The 20,070-nt window shown below is 39.9% G+C and overlaps 4 protein-coding genes across 7 annotated transcripts; 2 read left to right on the plus strand and 2 right to left on the minus strand.

Annotated features, from left to right (window-relative positions):
- The first annotated feature begins 4,886 nt into the window (after positions 1-4,886).
- Positions 4,887-7,417, plus strand: LOC117614091 (probable serine/threonine-protein kinase PBL28). The gene is made up of 8 exons (XM_034342780.1): positions 4,887-5,081; positions 5,185-5,401; positions 5,488-5,678; positions 5,771-5,969; positions 6,062-6,225; positions 6,336-6,440; positions 6,935-7,057; positions 7,146-7,417. The coding sequence occupies exons 2-8, from the start codon at positions 5,332-5,334 to the stop codon at positions 7,383-7,385; spliced, it is 1,092 nt and encodes a 363-aa protein (XP_034198671.1). The 5' UTR covers positions 4,887-5,081; positions 5,185-5,331; the 3' UTR covers positions 7,386-7,417.
- LOC117614092 lies at positions 6,846-10,102 on the minus strand. Of its 4 annotated transcripts, none has more exons than XR_004583832.1 (4): positions 9,173-10,102; positions 8,507-8,812; positions 8,199-8,332; positions 6,846-7,478 (listed from the first exon to the last, which is right to left on the minus strand). XR_004583832.1 is itself a non-coding variant. In XM_034342781.1 (3 exons), the coding sequence occupies exons 1-2, from the start codon at positions 9,949-9,951 to the stop codon at positions 8,542-8,544; spliced, it is 1,050 nt and encodes a 349-aa protein (XP_034198672.1). In that variant the 5' UTR covers positions 9,952-10,102; the 3' UTR covers positions 6,846-8,337; positions 8,507-8,541. The 4 variants fall into 4 exon arrangements, 1 of the variants encoding a protein (XP_034198672.1); XR_004583831.1 differs by having other exon boundaries at positions 6,846-7,471; positions 8,199-8,337; XR_004583830.1 differs by having other exon boundaries at positions 8,199-8,337.
- Positions 10,103-10,559: 457 nt separating this feature from the next.
- LOC117616222 (protein ALTERED XYLOGLUCAN 4) lies at positions 10,560-12,763 on the minus strand. Its single transcript, XM_034345468.1, has 2 exons — positions 12,233-12,763; positions 10,560-12,094 (listed from the first exon to the last, which is right to left on the minus strand). Exons 1-2 carry the CDS (start codon positions 12,465-12,467, stop codon positions 10,995-10,997), a joined length of 1,335 nt encoding a protein of 444 aa, XP_034201359.1. The 5' UTR covers positions 12,468-12,763; the 3' UTR covers positions 10,560-10,994.
- A 1,432-nt stretch (positions 12,764-14,195) lies between these two features.
- Positions 14,196-16,100, plus strand: LOC117636476 (protein LSM12 homolog). Its single transcript, XM_034370988.1, has 5 exons — positions 14,196-14,380; positions 14,510-14,669; positions 14,779-14,859; positions 15,364-15,487; positions 15,651-16,100. The coding sequence occupies exons 1-5, from the start codon at positions 14,251-14,253 to the stop codon at positions 15,696-15,698; spliced, it is 543 nt and encodes a 180-aa protein (XP_034226879.1). The 5' UTR covers positions 14,196-14,250; the 3' UTR covers positions 15,699-16,100.
- The last annotated feature ends 3,970 nt before the right edge of the window (positions 16,101-20,070 follow it).

Here is a 20,070-nt window from a genome sequence, read left to right on the forward strand (position 1 = left end):
CACTGAGCAGATCGGCAAAACTATGGAAGTCTACTTGGATGACATGCTGGTCAAGGCCCCAAAACGTGCAGATCACATCAAAAAGCACATTTGGTGTATCGTCTGGCTAATTCATGGGATACCTAGTCACACAACGAGCTATCGAGGCACACCCACGCCAAATCAAAGTTATTCTCTAAATAAAGTTGCCTTCCACAGTGAAGCAAATATAAAGTTTGACAGGCAGAGCAGCAACCCTGAACCGATTCCTCTCGAGATCTACCGACAAGTGCAGAGAATTCTTTAAAGCTTTGAAGAAATGACAAAGAGATAAATGGGATGAGGAGTGCGAAGTAGCTTTTCATATTCTAAAGACTTACCTAACTTCACCTCTCATGCTCTCAAAGCCAGTTCCTGGTGAAGACTTGTTCGAGTACCTAGCAGTGTCCAACTTGGCCGTCAGCTCAGCTCTTATCCGAGAAGAACTAAGGGCCCAACATCCACTATTCTACACGTAATGCAGAGACTCGCTACAAGAAAGCTACGACCCTATTACCAAGCTCACCGAGTCATCGTCATGACCGACTTTCCTTTGAGATCAATCCTCCACAGCCCCGACGCTTCTCAACGACTCATGAACTGGACTATAAAGCTAAGCCAATATAACCTCCTCTACCGACCAAAAACTACAATAAAAGCCCAAGCTTTAGCAGACTTCGTCGCATAATTCACCCCATCATCCAAAGAAGAGAAGCTGGTCAACAAAAAGAAGGAAAGTTCAAAAGCATACGGTACCTCCGCTGAACCTAGCCAACCCAGAGACATGTGGCAGTTGCATGTAGACGGAGCGTCGAACCAAAAGGGAGCTAGAGTAGGGGTCGTCATCACCACCCCAGATGGAACCCTGTTGGAACAAGCTATTACGCTTGGCTTCCCAGCCTCGAACAACGAGGCAGAATACGAGGCATTGCTCGCCAGCCTGAGCTTGGCAAAGGAGCTCGCAACCAAGAAGCTAGCCATTTACTCATATTCCCAGTTGATCACGAATCAAGCGTCAAGTGAATACATGGCAAAGCACCCAAGGATGATCTTGTACCTTGACAAATTTCAAGAGCTGTTAAAGGCGTTTCCTACATTCACCATCCAACAAGTGCCTCGGGTCAGCGCTGGACACCCAGTTCAGATGCTTCATATCGGTCGAACCGGTCAAGCATTGAAGAAATAGAGTCGATCAACATAATGTAGATTGACGAGGACCCAAGCTGGCAAGACCCCATTGTCGACTACTTGATGAATGGAAACCTACCAACAGACAAGTTTGAAGCTAGGAAGGTCCAGCAGAAGGCCGCGAGACACTACATGCACGGCAACAAGCTCATCCGCATATCATACTCCGGCCTTCATCTCACCTGCATAAAGTACCCTCTAACACTTGAGGTTCTCTACAAAATTCACGAAGGCAAGTGTGGCAACCACTTCTAGCCTATCATGAGACACGACTCCACCGAATATGTTAAGAAATGTGATCGCTACCAGCAATTCAAGCCGATCCCTAACCTACCTGTAGAAGTTTACCATCCGCAAAATAGTCCATAGCCATTCATGCAATGGGTCATTGACCAAGTGGGTCCCTTGCCACCAGCGCCCCGACAAGAAGAACATGATGATCGTCGCCACCGACTACTTTACTAAATGGATCGAGGCCGAAGCTCTATCATCTACTAAAGAAGCCGATGTGAAGTGATTCATCTGGAGAAACATCATCTGCCGGCTTGGTTGCCCACAGTCGCTAGTTACCGACAATGGCTCACAGTTCATTAGCAAGCAGATCACCGCACAACATTCGCTCATAAGGAGCGTCCTAAGGGAGACGCAGGGCGATGACTAGAAGAGTCCTTCGGGAGACGCAGCCCGCTAAGAAGCGTCCTCAGGGAGACACAGGATGCGCCAGGAATTTCCTAAGGGATGTATCCATGTTCTTTTTCGTTTCCTAAGGGAGGCAGGATAGTCACACAGTTGCCCATAAGGAGCGTCCTAAGGGAGACGCAGGGCGATGACCAGAAGCATCATTCGGGAGACCTAGCCCGCAAAGAAGTGTCCTAAGGGAGACGCAGGGTGCGCCAGAAATTTTTCAAAAGGAGGTCTCCATGCTTTCTAATGGAGGTATCCAGGTTCCTATCCGTTTCCTAATGGGGGCAGGATAATCATGCAGTTACCCATAAGCAGCGTTCTTTAGGAGATGCAGGGCAAAGACTAAAGCATCCTACGGGATGTGCAGAACACGCCCGGAGTCCCTCAAGGGGGACCCAGGCACTCGCCAACTTCTTAAGGGAAAACATCCTATGGGATATGCAAAATAGGCTTGGAGTCCCTCAAAAGGGACCCTGGCTCTTATAAATCTCCCAAGGGAGATACATGATCAAGATACTGGCTGGTTACTAAAGCAGTTCACAAGTCAATATGCAAATTGAAGTTGAAAAAATAACTGAAATCTCCATACCAAGTTGACCGACCTACCACATTCAACAAAAAGAAGATGGTCAAATAAGACCAATTATTCTAAACAAGAAAGCAGACTGCCAAAGCTGAAAATAAATAAATGAGTCTTCATATATTTCGAGACGTCAGCAGGAGATCCCTGATTTACAGCCTCTTCGGCGTCCGCCTAATCAGCCACATTCTTAGCAGCTCCACCTGCCTGATCTGCGATGTCTGCCACTACCTCATCTGTTGTATCCTCCTCTGCTTCATCCTCTTCAGCTACCGCCTCTCTGACCGCCTGCTCTGACTTCGCGGGCGAAAGATGTATCTCCGTTGAGGAAGAAATAAGTAGAAGTTGCTTCCCTTTCATCTGCTAAGGTTAAGCAACTCATGGGCGCAGACAACAAGAAGGTTGGCGCTATGCGAGACACTTGAGACGTTCCGCTCAAACCTCCTGCTGATAAGCTTGGAAACTGTGATGTGGCGAAGAATGAAGGGGAATCTTTGCAATCGAATATTCTCGTAGGAAAATTTCCTCCCACACACATTGCCTTCAAAATCATCGCCACTAACCTCGCTGTCGTTGGATAGAACCAAGGGCAAGATCTCTATCCTCATCAACTGCCTCTTCCTCTTGCTTCCCTCGGAGACCTCTCTCTCCGTTGCTGCGCACACAAACAGCCCATCTGAGGGATTCAAATGAGATGAAATTGCACTTTTTGGATATGAGTTTGATGAATTCGAAGGAGATCAAATTGACCCATGGTTCAATTTTGCTTTTTTACCTTTTTCCCGTTTCTTACTGAAAATTCTGAGGGATTCAAAGGAGATGCGACAGACCCAGATCCTGATTTGAATTCAGAACCCATTTTATCATTTGGGCTCTGTTTGGAAGGTGAGAAAATCACAGAGTATTCATCCCTCAAACCACCATCCTTCCCAGCAGCTCCCCAGCACCACAATCAATACACAATAAAAATCATATTAGGAAGTTCGTTGATACCGGCACCACCATTGCCATCTTCTCTCCCCATAAAAGTGATCAAAACACCAAGCCACCCCTCCCCTCACTCCCTAACAGATCTTCTCCCTCACACCGCGAGCGTAGGTAATCACATAAGAAAAGAAATTAAAGAGACCCTTCGTAAATGTCTCTGAACTTGGGTTTCATCTTTTTGGAAGAATCAAAGAGACCCTCGACTTCCCTCTTGGATTTTCAAGATTTCAGATGGACGGCCTACCTGAAGGAATAGTAGGACAGTTAGAGTCACCCTTAGCAATCCTATTATACAAACTGGGACAAAAGCTACCTAAAGCAACCGCTGTTGCAATAAATTCTTTTGAAGAAGTAGACCCTAAAGTTGTAAATGTGCTCAAGTCAAGATTCCAGAAGTTCCTCAACGTTGGACCCTTTAGATTCACAAAATTTGGTTTGCACAATAACGAAACAGAGGGATTATAAGCAATTGGGCAAGATGATGGTTGCGACAGAGAAGGGGGTGGGGCAGAGACGGAGAAGGGGCTGGGAAGGGTTGGGCAAGGTCGTCGTGGTGGTTGGCTAGGTTGGAGAAGAGAGATGAGATTTTTATTTTTTATTTTAAATTCATTTTTTAATGATTTTAATATGATTTAAAAATTATTTTTAACATGTACATAATTTTTTATTAGTTTTTTTGTCCACGTGGAAGTCCACGTCATCAAAGAATAGGTCCCACTTTTGACACGTCAGCATTTAACAGACTCACTAACAGTTGGGCTAACGGAGGGGGCAAATTGTAGGTTTTCCGCAACGTTGAGTATGTACTCGTATATGTCCCCAAAATTGGGTATGAACTCGTAAATGACCTTATAGGTTGGGGAGTTTACTGTAGTTTGTCCTTTTATAAATATGTTTGATATTAAGAAAGTAGGTAAATTCACCTAAATTAGAGGCGAGTTGCTCCACAATGCAGGTAGGTGAACTTGGACCAAGACTTCATTTGGGTCATGATCCCCAATCAATAGAGAAAAACCTTGCAAAACTAACCGTACCAGCACTCATTCATGTATATGTTTGTAGCAACAACCACTCGTACCCTCCTCTTTTCATACAACCATAAAGAATTGTGCTTGTGCGATCTTGCAGAGCCTTTTTACTTTTTAGCACCCCCCATGGATATGTGATGCTTTTCAAAAATGATATGAAGGAAGTAACTTGAAAATGGAAGATTGGAATAATATCAAGCTTGGGTCCCATATTGACCGTCTCATTACATTGTCCATTTCAACTACAGAAAAATGGTCACAAATCAGACAACTAAAAAATGATCACATAAACAGATGAAAACTCCCCCTCAACGGCAACCTCCTTTTTTTTCTTTTTCTTTTTTGTGGCTTTGAGAAATTGAAAAAATGTAACTAAGAAGAGAGAGAGAGAGAGAGAGAGAGATGTAGCAGCAGCTTCCATTTCCTTATCAAACAACTTCCCATCCAATGTTAAGCAAGCAATACCAACTTTATTTCCTTTTTCTCTCTTTTTCTTTTTCTTTTTCTTCAAGTAGCTCTTTTCTGTGAGAAAACTACTGTTTAGGTTGTTGGCAGATGATTTGTTGGGTCTCTCCTAATCTAACTTCACTTGCTCTGTACGTACACTCTTGAGACAATTCTCATACCATCCAATCTCAGTTTCAACTTAATATAATCATTTTTTTTGTTCTTTTTTGTCTGTATTTCTTATTTGATCAGCACCACGCTAGCGCATTATGGGAAATTTTCTTTTCTTTTCTGCTCTGCCATGCATTTTGTGATGAGTGTCGTGGATGAATGGAACCAATTCACTTTCTCCATTCAATTATCTGAAAACAGAGAACCACACCAAATTTAAGAACCATTATGCCTTTCAATTTAGTCTCAGCATGGAACAAGCGCCGGAGGTCCAAGTCACATGACCACACAGACCCTTGTATGTTCTTTCTTCTTCTTCTTCTTCTCTTTCTCTGCAACTTGGTTTTGCAGGGTGGTGCTCACCAACTTTTTCACACCTTTCAGGGATTTATAAACCGGTGGAGTATTGGCAACTTGATGATCAAGCCCCACAACCCCCAAAAAGACACCATCATGTTTCATCAATTTTCACACTCAAAGAAATGGAAGAGGCAACATGTTCATTCAGCGAAGAGAATTTGCTCGGAAAAGGAGGATTTGGTCGCGTATACCGAGGAACTTTGCGGTCAGGGGAGGTATATTTCGTTCTATAAGTATCTTTGAAACACTATGAAGAATCCAGTTTCCCAGCACATTCTGATGCATACCTGTCTCTGGGAATTTGCAGGTTGTAGCAATCAAAAAAATGGAGCTGCCACCTTTTAAAGCAGCCGAGGGGGAACGAGAATTTCGAGTAGAAGTAGATATCTTGAGCAGACTTGATCACCCAAATCTGGTTTCTTTGATAGGCTACTGTGCTGATGGGAAGCAACGGTTTCTAGTGTATGAATATATGCAGAAAGGGAACCTACAAGATCACCTAAATGGTTGGATTTCAACTCAATATGCATAAAGTAATTCCCATGTAAAATAATCAGTTTGCTAATCTTCAAATTAATCTTTAATGATATAATAATAGGGATTGGGGAAGGAAAAATGGATTGGCCTCAAAGGCTCAAAGTGGCACTTGGAGCGGCAAGGGGCCTAGCATACCTCCATTCCAGTTCTGATGTTGGAATACCTATTGTTCACAGAGATTTCAAATCCACGAACATTCTTTTAAGTGCCAACTTTGAAGCAAAGGTAAGAGTTAAACAAGCTTACTTTCACTGAAATTTTGTCTCCTGCTTTTGAACTCTGGGCAAAACGTATAAATTTATATATAGCTGAAACTTGAGCACTATTTTGTATAGGTATCCGATTTTGGGCTTGCCAAGATGATGCCAGAGGGCCAGGAAATATATGTGACTGCTAAAGTACTTGGTACATTCGGCTATTTTGATCCCGAGTATACATCGGTACGCATATTTGAACATCAATGGTTTTCATTGTTGTACATTATATGTCTCACCAGTAAATATGGCTGCATTGATATTTTCTTTCTTATTTGGATATATAATCTATCCAAACTCATGCATTCTCCAACTTCTCTTTGCTTGGTCCTGTTAAAAACTAAGAAAGTATTATATATGTCTCACCAGTAAATATGGCTGCATTGAAATTTTCTTTCTTATTTGGATATATAATCTATCAAAACTCATGCATTCTCCAACTTCTCTTTGTTTAGTCCTGTTAAAAACTAAGAAAGTAGGGGAATAAAAACAACACAATAGCAAATGAGTATTTCTGGATATTTCATGTGATGTATGTCATGCTGCTTCCTGTAATCTACACTTTTATCATCTAACTCACCACAACCTGTCTCAAATGAATATTTTCGAGATACTTTGATCTTACTATTAAATACCAAACAATGTCACACTCATATAACAAGAAGTGTATTTGGAAACAGACTGGAAAACTCACTTTACAAAGTGATGTTTATGCATTTGGGGTGGTTCTTCTTGAACTTCTGACCGGACGTCAAGCTGTTGACATTAACCTGGGACCAAACGATCAAAACCTAGTGGTACAGGTAGGACATATCCTTTCTCCTTCCTACTTATTCTACTGGTTAAGTACATTAGGTCATTATAAATATGACCCAAGTTCATATGTTTCAGGTAAGGCACATACTGAATGATCGGAAGAAATTGCGTAAGGTGATAGATTCTGAGCTGGTTCGAAGTTCATACACCATGGAATCTATAGCTATGTTCGCAAACCTGGCATCACGATGTGTACGTCGTGAGAGCAGTGAGAGACCCTCCATGGCAGAATGTGTTAAAGAGCTCCAGCTGATTATCTATACAAATGCAAAAGGCTTGGGAGCGGCCACAACTCCTAATAAAGCCATGTTCTAATTGGAGGGTGAAGACTATGTACAACAAAATAGAGATCCCTTACTTCTTCTAATAAAAGAGTTGTAGAATCTTCAAAGCTTGTGGACCTATGATCTTAGAAACAAGACCCAAGAAGAGCACTTGATAAGGATTGAGAAAAACAGAATGCAATGAGTGAATATATCAGATAAAAACATCATCCCAAAAATGATCAAATTGAAGTTGATTTTCTTGTATCATTCTTTTAATTCAGGGAATCTAAATTATACACTGTTAATTCCGGGAATACATAACTTTTAGTATATATATATATTTCCCTTTTGAGTTTACAAGGCAGAAAGGGCCATATTATAGTTCATACATCTCTACAGTTCCTTAATCTATTTCCGCTAGAATTCTTTAAGAAAAAAAGCAAATACTGATACAACAAACACCAAGGCCAGACAGGGAAAGGGAGGGAGGGGTTTATTTGGAGCAAATTATATATATAAACTCTTTGATGACTGTGTATTCTAGTTTGAATCTTCCAACACAACTGGTGATATACAGGAAGAAAAGAAGTCCCCATTTTTCAGCAATAAATGATATCTTTTGACCTTTTATATGACTTATAAGTTAAAAAACAGAGTTGATAATATGCTACCACAATTCTAGAATTCTTTATTAGGAAAATAATTCTTTATATAATAACTTCAGGATCAAAAATATCCAATATCTAAATCACATGTATCAAAACTGGAGTTGATCTGGTCATTACGTTTGCAAATTGCAATAACATTAGGAGTCTAGGACTACATATGATATACAAGAAATGCAAATGCCTGATGAGTTTACCTGCAACAAAGCAAGTCTCTACCATACACATAACAAAATGCAGGCAACGGTTGCTGGCACATAGGATCAAGCATTCTAGGCAAATTTCAACCCAGCTGGATAATCTTCACAACCTCAAAGGTCTCTCTAATCATCTATCCTGAACGAAAAAAACCAAAACCAAAAAGGATTTGAGGAACAAGGAAACAGAATGAGATTTGACTGCAACAACTTACAAAAAAGATCATTGACAAATAAAATAGAGCGAGAGAATTAGAGACAGTAACAGAAAAGGATGAAGTACTCTGTGTAGCAGTAACTGCATGTACCTCATAAACACGTATTTTGATTTTCGCATATACATTCATGATGTTAATTCCTCTTCAGAACAGAATGTATCTGATTCTGAAAAGCTGGTTAAGACTGGAAGTTTCTTGCACATTAAGTGCTTGCGCCTCTGCAACAGCAACATAACCAAAATGTTATCCGTCTTTACAATGTCGTAACCTGCTTTTTTGTACATGTTGAATGGAGCTGTATCAATCATTCTGCAATGCAAATACGCCTCTCTTGAGGAACTCATCAGAGATATAAGTTCCTCGCTTGCCTTCAAAAGATGCCAGCCGATGCCCCTCCTGAAAATTGAAAAACCCATAATCTTATATCCGGTCTCATTCGAGACATTGTGAAGAAATCCTCTCTCTTTTGAATCTAGTGATATATGCTGAGAAGTTTTGTGATCAGTCATAGTTCGTAAAACAGTGTCAATTATGAATAACCACATTCAATCTACCCATCATAACAAGAATACATTATGACAAGCTCACAGGTACCCAAATTTGCCAATTACAAGCTATAAGCTAACATGCCCAAGATTTATAGTCCTAAGTAACATTTAACAGACAAGTATATAAGCAGAACAAACAGTTGATAAAGAAATAAAAGCATTGGTGGTTCTGAGTAAGAAAAGCCTTAATTGGAAAAGCAAAACGAACCTCCTAAGCGACTTCTTCACCGCCATGTTGCTTATATAAGGCGAGTTCTTGGGAGGAGTGGGTGTAGGAGGAGAAGCGTTGGCACCCTTTTTGTCAAAGCAAACTTCCACAGTCCCCGCCAAAAATTTAACTTCATCCACTTCTTCTTCATCTTCTGTGTTTTTTTCTTGTTGTTCTTCACCCTCTTCTTTACGTCTTCTGTAAAACCCAATAAGCGTGGCAGTGTGTGGCGACAGCTCCATCCGCTCAAACAAGTATTGCTTGACCAAGTAGCCCAACACAGAGACATATCCAGAAGGCAAAAGCATCGACTCTGCAAACGACTCAGCCAGCAACCCAACAGTGATGTCCATTTCCTCCGGCCTCATCACCCGAACCCACATCGACCCAGATTCCAATTCCTGATAATACCTGAAATTCTCAAGCAATTTGAGTTGCTCGAGCTCTTCACTGCTCAGAAATCGACCTGTTCTAAGTGGGTATTCAAGAAATGACGAAGATGTTGTGCTTGTGCTTGTAGTTGTAGCTGTATCAGCAGCAGTTGTATCAGAAGCAGTTGTTGTTGTTGTTGTTGAAGAATGAGATGGAGAGGAGGAAGATTTGAAAGAGGAAAGGTGTGATTTATGGAAAATAGCAAGTGGGTATTTGGGGAAAAGAGTTGAGGTTGGGACAGAGAAGGGAAGAAGGGGAGTTTGGTGAGGCTTGAAGTGGGTTGTGTTGGAAAAGAGATGGTGGTGCTGTGGATCTAAGGAAAAAGAGAGTGAAACTGTTGCAGCCATAGAACTCTTAACACTTTGATTGATTGCAGTGAGTGAGCGGATGAGAACACAACAGTTACTCTTTACTTTGTTAATTGGTTTGGTTCCAAATATCTTTTCCTTTCTGTTTTCTATTGATTCTTCTCCCCCTATCTTGTTGACACTTGTCCTGACGACCCCTCTGACTTTTGCTAATAAATTTCACAGAAGAGAAAGAGCTTCTTCCATATGGGTTCATGGAGCTTTGAGAAACTCTGGTGTTTTTGTGAGAATGAGGAACAGAGGCCCAAATCATGGCCCAACAACTAGGGATGGCCCAGGTGGACAAGAAAAGAATAGAAAAATATTTATGGATCTTGGAAATATTTTGATGTCTATATGTCAATTAGTATGTAAAGGGAGTTTCTTTTATTGAATTTGGAGACAGTTTCACAAACCACAAACTTGTTTATTGATCCTTCTTGGAATGTAAGCTTCATGTGTATGCATGAGAATGGAAGCTAATCCATGTTGAGTTCAGAAATTTCCACAACTGCTAATCACAGATTAGAAATTTCCATCCTCCTAAGAAATTAGATTCTCGTCTCACTGAAATTTATGACCAAAGGATCAAAATTGAAGCAAAGATATAACAAAGACACAAATTTGCATCCACACAAATTCCTGAAAAGGATATTTGAAGGCTGGAAAAATTGTAGGCAACGTGGCAAGGTTTACATTATGGATTCTGAGAAACCCACAGGAACTGCCATTGATCTTTTAAGAATTCTACACCACTTCTTCCAAATGAATTCATTTGTACAATATACAGACCAAAATGGAACTACCTTCCAAAACATATAGATTATAATATGTGTCATTGATCTTTTAAATCTTCTTGTTTTCTTCCATTGCAGGAGAGAGAGCCCAAACGAAACCACTCAACTCAATACTTGTTTGTCTTCCTCTTCTTTTGGCTTTCTCTCAGAGCTATTAACCACCACCACCCAAATTGAGAATAAGTTTGAAAGAAACAGACCCACCAATCTGATATACTGCAATAACTCATTTTGCTCATCCTTAATTCACTGACCCTGATTATTCCATTTGTTCAGAACCTCTAGCATTATCTCATTCCATGTGTCTACAGGCCCTGGCAAGCACCAATGAACACAATCATTTTGGACCCTCTCTTGAACCCCATCAGCAAATGGAAATGGATTCATATAAGGCCCTGGATGACCATCTGGCCTCATCAGTGATAATTTGGTCACATCCAATGCTTGCAGCCTAAACCCTGCAAATTTTTTACCATTTGCCTTAGCAGCTTCTACTTCTTCAACCTCAAGTTGCCTCATCTCAGCATCCATTCCTTCAAGCTGCTTCTCTCCCTCCATGTAAGGCTTGGTCTTGGGGCAAGCCCCTGCCTTGTCCCACTCACCTTCAAAATGTGCAGGTGAAAATGTTGTCACAATTACATTAACCCCATTGCCATTAGCATTAGCAACTCTCCTTTCAGTTATGGTCTTGAGGGTAGTCTTTATGGCTTTTCTCAGCACATCATAGAAACCAATCTCACTGTGATTAAGACCAGGGCAGTAATGGCAGCCAAGAACTGAATCACCCTCAAAATACACTGCTGGATGTAAAAACCAATGCCCAACAGACAACACAATCTTGTCCATTTGACCCAAATCTGCTGCCCACCTTTCATCTACTTGATCCAAATACAACTTGTTGTAATTTGGACCATGTTGTGATTTCTCAATACCTTTCACAAGAAATGGTGACCAATAAACTGACACACTGACATTGTGAGAAGAAAAATGCCATCTTCTAAACTTGTTATCCTCACCATCAGTATAAACAAGGTTGGGAGGAGAGACAGTGGCAAGCATGCAAAGAAGAGACTCCAATTGGTTCCTGGCCATGGAGTCACCCACAAATGCTATGTGTTTGTTGCTAAGGATTTGGAGAAAAGTGTTGGGTTCAAACCTTGGTATGTGGCATTGCTTGGGTTTCCACCTCCAAAAGAGATAGCCCAAATCAGGTCTCCCATGGGTGATGCAATTCCGTCCCTTCTTGATTGTACCACAGGTGGTGCCATTGTACAAAGGGCCCAGCTTGTCTTGGACCCAATCCCCACTGGTGTAGTCACAAGGAGTTTCTTTACCTCTTTCTACTTCTGCACAAATCACCGACATACAAAATCCTTGTTAGCTATGAGAAATTACCAAGTTCAAGTACCTAAAAAAAAAACCCAAGTGAGCAAATTAAAGAAATCTATGACAGAGAGAGCATATATGTATGTAGTTATGAGTACCTTGAGAAGAAGGAAAAGGAGGCAGTGAAGAAGGAGAAGAAGAAGATGATGAGGTGGTGCTGATGGTAATGGCAGTGGAATGAGGGAGCTGATCTGTGGATTGAGGGAGAGAGGGAGTGTACAAGTATAAGCGAATGACAGCTATGGGGAGGATGACATAAATGGCATAAGGTAAGAGCTTTCTGGCAAGAGAGTGATGAGATGGGTCTTTGAATGGGGTTGTTATTGTACCCATCTCAAAACCTTCTTTCTTTCTTCTTTTCTCCACACTGTGTTTCCTTTTTCTGTATGCTATCTGATGGGAAAGCTAAGAGGAAGAAAGTGTTGTTTTCTTGGGTTGGCTTAAGCTTCTAGAGAGAGAGAGAGACGCTTGTTTGTGGGGTGATTCAGTCAAAGAAGCATTGAAAATCCCAATTATCTCTCTGGTTTGCCAACTAACCTTTGGCGTTGTTGTTGTTGTCTTCTCGGCTGTGGGAAACATGTGGTACTCTGCTTGTGCTTTTCCTTTCTTTTTCAGATAAACTTTCTTTTGGTACGTCTCCTCTTCTTCGGTATTTTTGTACATATTTTATTTGGGTTGGCTTTCTTGTCTTTTAAATGGGTAGAAGAGAGAACAATTATTTGCTCCTTTTTTTATTGGTCTAGGCTGTGTGTGACATGGTCGCCACCTACACAATTGGTAAAGTTCCAGTAATGTAATCTGTACTTTCGAACAGTAAATACCTCAAATTGCCCTTGTAGTAGTGGGCATATTCTTTAACCATTTGGTTTGGGGAAGGATGTGATTGTCTTTGATCATTGCAATTATAGATGTCTTTGAGGAATTATAAATTTTATTGCCCTTGTAGTCTAACAAATTGGTATTTGGTATTGATGATGACAAAAGTGGTACCTACTTCCACATGCTTTAAAACAAGTTTCATTTTGTTATTTGTGTTCCTGTCAATTTTGAAAGAGAGCTTTACAATTTGCCATGTCTCCCCCAACCACTTGGGTTGGGCAAAACCATCACTGCTTTTATGCCCCTGCCTTGCTTAAGCTTCTTTTTCTACATCTTTCATGGAGCTAACTCCATGATATCGACTCTCGGCAAGTTGAGTTAAGTTGCCATAATTATATATTAATTGAGTGAAATGCATACACAGATGTAGCAGGGAAGATGACTCCCCCAACCCCAACTACTTATAAAAAGGCAAGTTGTTGCATCGTGTAAAGTAATAAAACAAAAACCACTCATAATAATAATGTGAAACAACAACAAAAAAGGTTGTATCATTGTTTTCATATCAAGTCATTGGAGTCGGTGGAGTAGTTTATTTTTTTTCTTATTTAGAATTACAAGTAGAGAGCAATAAGCTTGTAATGAAAAATAGTGCGAAAGATTCAGATCCAATCTAGGCAACGCAGGTAAGTTCCAGAATAAAACACGTGTATATGGGGTTAGGAATATTAAGAACACGTTTGGTTTTGAAATTTGAAATCGTACGCATATAAAATGCTCCTGATCGTTAATCGTGCCAACCACAATTGACTTTCTGCTCGTTAAGTTTAAATGTTTAAATTTAAACATTTAAACGCCATGCCCGGATACAGAGTGGTGGCCAGCTCACCTCCCACGATGGGGAAAAGAAAATGACAACACGATGTTCTGTGGGCCCCACAGTCTGAACAAAAAATCTGGAAGAATAGAAGAAGAAGGAGGAGCACTGTGCTGTCCACCGACTCATGCCCAGAAGAGGATGACAGGACAAGACATATTTTGCTTCAAATCAAAACAAACCCAAAAATTAATGGGTTTCTTGATGAACAAGTAGAGAAGTTTGATTTGGGTTAAGGACTCTGGCCCAAAGTAAAAGAGTTGAAAGAAACAATAAGGGCAAAGGCTTGCTTGGTATTATTAAGATTTGGGCCAATTCCAACTAAGCCCACTAGCACATCAGCTGCAGCGAAAATAACTAGGGCTTTGAATCACAAATCAGAACACTCCAATTTGGGGAAAAACTAAAAAAATAAGGGGCATGGCCATGGATGGCAGCAACGCGGAGGAGTTGGCCATTGGGTGCTTCGTCTCCATCAAGACCACCTTGAGTGACGAGTTTCAGGGGCAAGTCATCACCTTCGATCGCCCCTCCAACATCGTCGTCATTCATATCCTTCACTGATCGCTATTATCAGTTGATTTAATCGTTTTTCCATTCATTTTTACTAACCCTAGAGAAATTGAAGAGAAAAAAAATGTGATCTTACAATTTATTTTTCTTTAACTTTTGAGATTACAAGAGGGTTCGAAAGGAGGGTCTCGGCGGAACATAAGGCTGCTGAAGGCTAACTATATAAAGGAGTTGTCGTATTTGGGTCAAGCCGAAGACCCACTTGATGTCAAAAACTGTTACCTTGATCTCAATAGTCTCCGCGCCAGAGAGGAATTGGCCATTAGGTAATTCATGAGCTACCCAATTGGAATTTTGTTGAATAGTTGTTAATTAAGTGTTTTTTTTCTTTGAAAAAGAATTAATGAAGTGTTTGGTTGCGTTTGATGATTGCAGACAAGCAGAGGCAGAGTCCGAGAGGATTGGTGTTGGGGTCACCAGCCAGGCCCAGAACATTTTCGACGCCTTGTCTAAGACGTGAGTGCTTTATCCAATTATTGCTTGCTAATCTAGTTCGTAGTTGAAAAACGATGAGGGTAACTGAATCTGCATCATGGTTATCCGCAAAGGCAGCCCATTTCCCTGTAAAATGAAAATGTTGTTTCATGAAGCCGATTGTACTGAATTTCTTAATTAGAAGTGGACTTTAAAATTTGTTGAGATAGAATAACTTAACTCTACAAGACTTGTTCTTTTGAAGTAGCTTAAAGATTTGAAATTTATGAGATTTTAGGTCTGCATGTGCATGCATGAGGAGAAACCGAACTTTTTTTTTTTTTTTATATTTTCACTGGTTGGATAGCTTTTGAATTTGATAGATTGATGATTCTTACATGAACACAGATGCAAAATGTAAAATTTCAAGACTTTAGTTACCATGTAGATCATTCCATGTTTGGGACTTGTGGAAAGTTTATAATTTTCAAGTTTGGAAAGTTTACATTTCCTGGACTGAGTGTAATTGGTGATGATGATGATCAGGCTTCCAGTGCGCTGGGACAAGACTGTAATAGTTGTGATGAATGCGGTGCGTGTAAGTAGTCCATATACTCCGGAGTCTGTCAGTGGAGGAACACCTGCTGCCAATGAGAGGGTGAAGAAAGTGGTAAGATACTTAAAGGATCACACTATTTATTTTGGGCTGATTTTTATCAGGGAAACTTAAACCACAAATGCACAAACAAAATATAAGCACGTGAGATGCGATTGGCCAAGCCAACTGCATACATATATATACATATGCTAACATATTCAAAATTTGCTTTTAGCTTGAGCTTGAGAGGAAAAGGTTGCAAACTCGTGGCAGTGGTCAATGATGGATTCAGGTTTGCACCTGATTGGCCAATAGGAAAAGACTTTTCCCTCGAGGGATAAATCATGATGGGTATGTAGGTACACTCAACCTTCTCTGAGGGGAACATGTTATCTATTCTCTTGAGACATTTGAACGCCTGAATCAAAGAATCAATCCAATACTTGCATATCATTCGATCTGTAGTTCTTTGGTCTTGCCAACAATTGGCTCATCTGTTGTGTTTGCTATTGCTCTTGAATTGAGTTTGAGACGGTTTGTATGCTATTAAGAGATTGAGTTTTACACCATTGCCATACCCCTGTTGAATATTTGGGGAATTGCTAATTAATTGTGCATTTCTCGCCGTTGTCACACCAGGGGCAAGTAATCTGATAAGACTTCGAAAAGTTAATGATTCTGAATTTGTTTGGCATTTATGTTGTATGCTGCATTGTATACCAGAGTACAGTTAAATTTGAAGTTATGGAGTTTCCACACTTCTTCAAGATTAGCACGATAGGTTAACAATTTTACTTCAAAATTGATTTTGAAATGAAAAGAATAGTCAATTTGATCTATTCCGGTAGACTGACCTGGCTTCTAAGGTTGAATATGAGGAGATGTCAATTTATTTTTGGTTTAGAGATAGGGTAGACAGTTGAGGGAAAATTGCATTTGTCCTGTGTTGGCTAGTTATGGTTCTCTCGAGTGTTGGTCAAACAGCATCCTTGTTCATATGAAAGTAGCAAAATGTTTGTGGGTCGGTGTGCTTTATCCCGTGGTGTGTAGAGACAGACTGAGGTGGTGGGGAGGAAATGGTGAGGACAGAGGAGTGTTAAGGCGTAGGATCTGTTTACTTAAAGAATCTAAAGTGAAATAAAGTTGCTCCTTTTGAGGGAGGTTTTTCTAGATATCTGGATTCTCGATGAACCCAAGAAGACCAATTTTCCAATGCATCATTTGTATTTGGAGATTTCATGTTTGAATTCGTACAAGTATATAGGTAAAAGAAACCATGGATATACACGGCTTTGAATTCTAACAAGTTGAGAAGGATTTAAAATTAAAAATGTAAAATGGTGCGTGATTTGTAAGCAACTGGAAGACCATTAAATGAAATTAACTAGGGCCACAATTAACAATTTGAAACGGGCTAGTATTCGTTCAGCAATTTTAACACATAACCGTAACCGTCATAGAAAGGACATGATTAACCAGGCCCCATCCAACTGTGGCCACTCCATTGCATTTTGAATGAATGAATTTACTTCCGACCAGACAAAAAACAAAAACAAAAACAAATAATGGTAAATGGGTTTTCGTAAAATGACATTTACCAACTAGCCAGACAAGGAAAAGTAAAAAGAAAGGGAAAGAACACATGTTCCAATTGATATTCCACATGAGACAGGCAAGGTAAGAGTAGGGGGTTATCTTAATTGGCTAATAATCTCCATCCACCTGGTAGATTTGATGGTTAATCTTAGAGTTGTTATAAATTGAAAGAGAAATTGGAGAGAATTGAAATGGTTTTTCTCTCTGCAATCAATTTGATCTTTTTCTATCTGTATATTACAATGGGAATGTATTCTTCTTATAGGCAAACCTTCAAACATGTGGGCTCCACTATATAACGTGTGGGCTCCACCTCTATTATTTACAACACTCCCCCTTGGAGACCACAAAGGATATGGAATATGCCTCGTTAAAAACCTTGCCAGTAAAAACCCAGTGGGATAAAAACTGGTCGAAGGGAAAAAGAGTACATAACCATGTGTAACATAAAATTCTGTGTATATTGACACGCGTGCGACACTGCCTCGTTAAAACCTTGCCAGGAAAAACCCAGTGGGATAAAAACCTGGACGAAGGAAAAAGAGTACAGTGTGGAAAAGGTCTTTATTGATGGCACGCTCCCCCTGATGCTTGATAGAATATCTTGAAGCCATACTGTTGATCATCTGTCTGAATATCATAGTTGACACTGCTTCTGTGAGTCAATCTTTGAGCGACACTGCCTCGTTAAAACCTTATCAGGAAAAACTCAGTGGGATAAAAACCTGATGAAGGAAAAAGAGTACAGTGTATGAAAGTCTTTATGAATACCATGCTCCCCCTGATGAATATCTCCCCCTGAAAACTTCATGACTAACTGTTTCCAGTAAGCGACCATAGAGATTTCCAGAGTCCGCATATCTAATAACACTTGGGCTATTTATAATTTCACTCAAAAATATGCCCGTATATGGTGTTATGCTTAGATAGCATCAAATATGCCTCACATCATCCCAAAATGATGGTGATGGAGTTGAGCTCTATCTGGAAAAATATGATGTCCGGTCCAATATACTACCGGAAAATCCTTAAAGTGTCCAACGGATAATCCTCATAAAAATGCTTCAATACTTTCTTAGTATAAGCAATAATCTCGTTGGCATAATGCTCGATCTTTCAGTCGAGACAAATATTTCTGGAACTCTTGAGAAACTTTAATGTGTTTGCAAACATATTAATGTACTCACTGAGGCAATTTATGCATATTAGTATTGAGTACGGATTTTGTGCTTCAGGCACATGTCATTCAGGGACTTGCTTTATGCAATTTCAATCCTTTCAAGGATTTTGTTTAAAGGGATTAAACTTTATGACACATTATATAGCTTTAACCCAGCTATTTATACATCTTTAGGGAATCACTTCAGGTGATATGCTTTGCGCATTTAATAACCCTTAAAGATAACATGTTGGTCTCCGTAAATGTGCAATAAGGGGGCACAATTGAATTTGTAAATATGGAGAAAACCCAACATTCCTTGTTTCTGCCAGAAACATTGTGTCATACAAAGTAGGTACATTCCCTTTTATTCCGAACACCCAAGTATAACTTTCAGTATTAACAAATTTTGGGGTTCGTACTGGGGGTTTGTTCTTTCACGTTCATTCTCATCTATAATGGAATTGCCTCATTCCATTTTGGCCAATGATATTGTCGACATTTAATAATTGAACGTGGTTCCAATCAACACAGCCCATTGATGATTTGAGTAGCTACTCCAAAATCAAAATTTGTCATTCATCAATTCATGATCCCACCATTCTTATGTGCATGCGCATGCATCAATTATAAGCATTTCTTTGCTTTTTGGGTACCCAAGCCACTGCAGGGGGCTTTTATTATGTGAGAATGTGGATTATAACCTGCAATGGAGCGTTATGTTATAGTAGGGCGTGGATAATCTCCATTTAGGGAGTTGGAACATTTAGAACCATATATCTGGCATGCTGCAGGCATGCCACAGATTAATATATACATGTCAATTGATTTCTGGGACTTTAACCAGCATGCCACAGATTAATATATACATGTCAATTGATTTCTGGGACTTTAACCCATACAATTTGCAACGCATTAGGCGTGCACAATATCAATATTGACATGTCAAAGGATTGTCCTTTCGGGACTTCAATCCACATCATTTGCTACGCAACAGGCGTGCATCATATTGATCACTGCTATACCCATATTCTTTTCTTATGGGACTTTAATTTGTGCAGTGTATTATCAATGTATCCAACTTGCAATTTGTAAAATTTGCATTAATAATTCATGGATACATACAAGCCGTTCTTTTGGAACGGACTTATCTCCCCATTTGGTTACCTTTCAAGATAAAATATCAAATAAGTATATAAGCATAAAATAACACAAGTATTGCTTACATCCTTAGGTGGGAGAAACTTTTCTCAAGTATCATTCAAGCTTGTATCGGCCCAGTAAATGTAGTGCTTGATGATCTAGTTATATCCTGCAAGAGCAAAATCACAATTCTTTTCTCTGTCAAAAACAAATAACTCTCAGAGTTAGGATCACTTCATGGATTCTTTCTTCAGATGTTCATTCTAAAGAAATAAAATCTCTTATGAATAGAGAGTTATAAAAAGAAAGAAAAGATACAAAAATTGTGATATTGATTGCAAGGTAAGGTAAGCAATCAGGGAAGGAAGCTGGTGGGAGCAGACAAGCAGCTCATCAATCAAGGAAGGAAGCCGGTGGGAGCAGAAAACAAGCTCTCAATTCTCCTAGTCTAGAAGGACCTCAGGAGATTAGAGCACAAGGCCGCCTTCACAATTCCCTGATCTTGCAGAAACATGATCAGTGATAGTCTTGCTTCCTGAATGGATGATCAGAGATAGTCTTGCTTCTCAGGCATATTAAGTGCTTAATGATAAGAAAAACAAGTAGATATAGCATCATTTTGTATGGGAAAACTGGATGTCTTCTGCAAAGAAAATTTCGTTAGTAACACATTTATACACAAATACAATGAATAGATAGAACCCGTGAATTTCAAATTAACCATAGGAAAAATTGCGAGATTCTCGGGATACTTTTG

This window comes from Prunus dulcis, chromosome 1, assembly GCF_902201215.1.
Source record: "Prunus dulcis chromosome 1, ALMONDv2, whole genome shotgun sequence".
Lineage (NCBI taxonomy): Eukaryota > Viridiplantae > Streptophyta > Magnoliopsida > Rosales > Rosaceae > Prunus > Prunus dulcis.

Coding starts and splice junctions, on each gene's coding strand:
- LOC117614091 (XM_034342780.1), top strand. CDS start 5,332: ATGCCTTTCAATTTAGTCTCAGCATGGAACAAGCGCCGGAGGTCCAAG. Junction 5,970..6,061: donor CCTACAAGATCACCTAAATG/GTTGGATTTCAA, acceptor ATATAATAATAG/GGATTGGGGAAGGAAAAATG. Junction 6,226..6,335: donor GTGCCAACTTTGAAGCAAAG/GTAAGAGTTAAA, acceptor TATTTTGTATAG/GTATCCGATTTTGGGCTTGC.
- LOC117636476 (XM_034370988.1), top strand. CDS start 14,251: ATGGCCATGGATGGCAGCAACGCGGAGGAGTTGGCCATTGGGTGCTTC. Junction 14,381..14,509: donor CTCCAACATCGTCGTCATTC/ATATCCTTCACT, acceptor TTTTGAGATTAC/AAGAGGGTTCGAAAGGAGGG. Junction 14,860..15,363: donor TTCGACGCCTTGTCTAAGAC/GTGAGTGCTTTA, acceptor GATGATGATCAG/GCTTCCAGTGCGCTGGGACA.
- LOC117616222 (XM_034345468.1), bottom strand. CDS start 12,467: ATGGGTACAATAACAACCCCATTCAAAGACCCATCTCATCACTCTCTT. Junction 12,095..12,232: donor TCCTTTTCCTTCTTCTCAAG/GTACTCATAACT, acceptor TGATTTGTGCAG/AAGTAGAAAGAGGTAAAGAA.
- LOC117614092 (XM_034342781.1), bottom strand. CDS start 9,951: ATGGCTGCAACAGTTTCACTCTCTTTTTCCTTAGATCCACAGCACCAC. Junction 8,813..9,172: donor GTGAAGAAGTCGCTTAGGAG/GTTCGTTTTGCT, acceptor TTCAATTTTCAG/GAGGGGCATCGGCTGGCATC.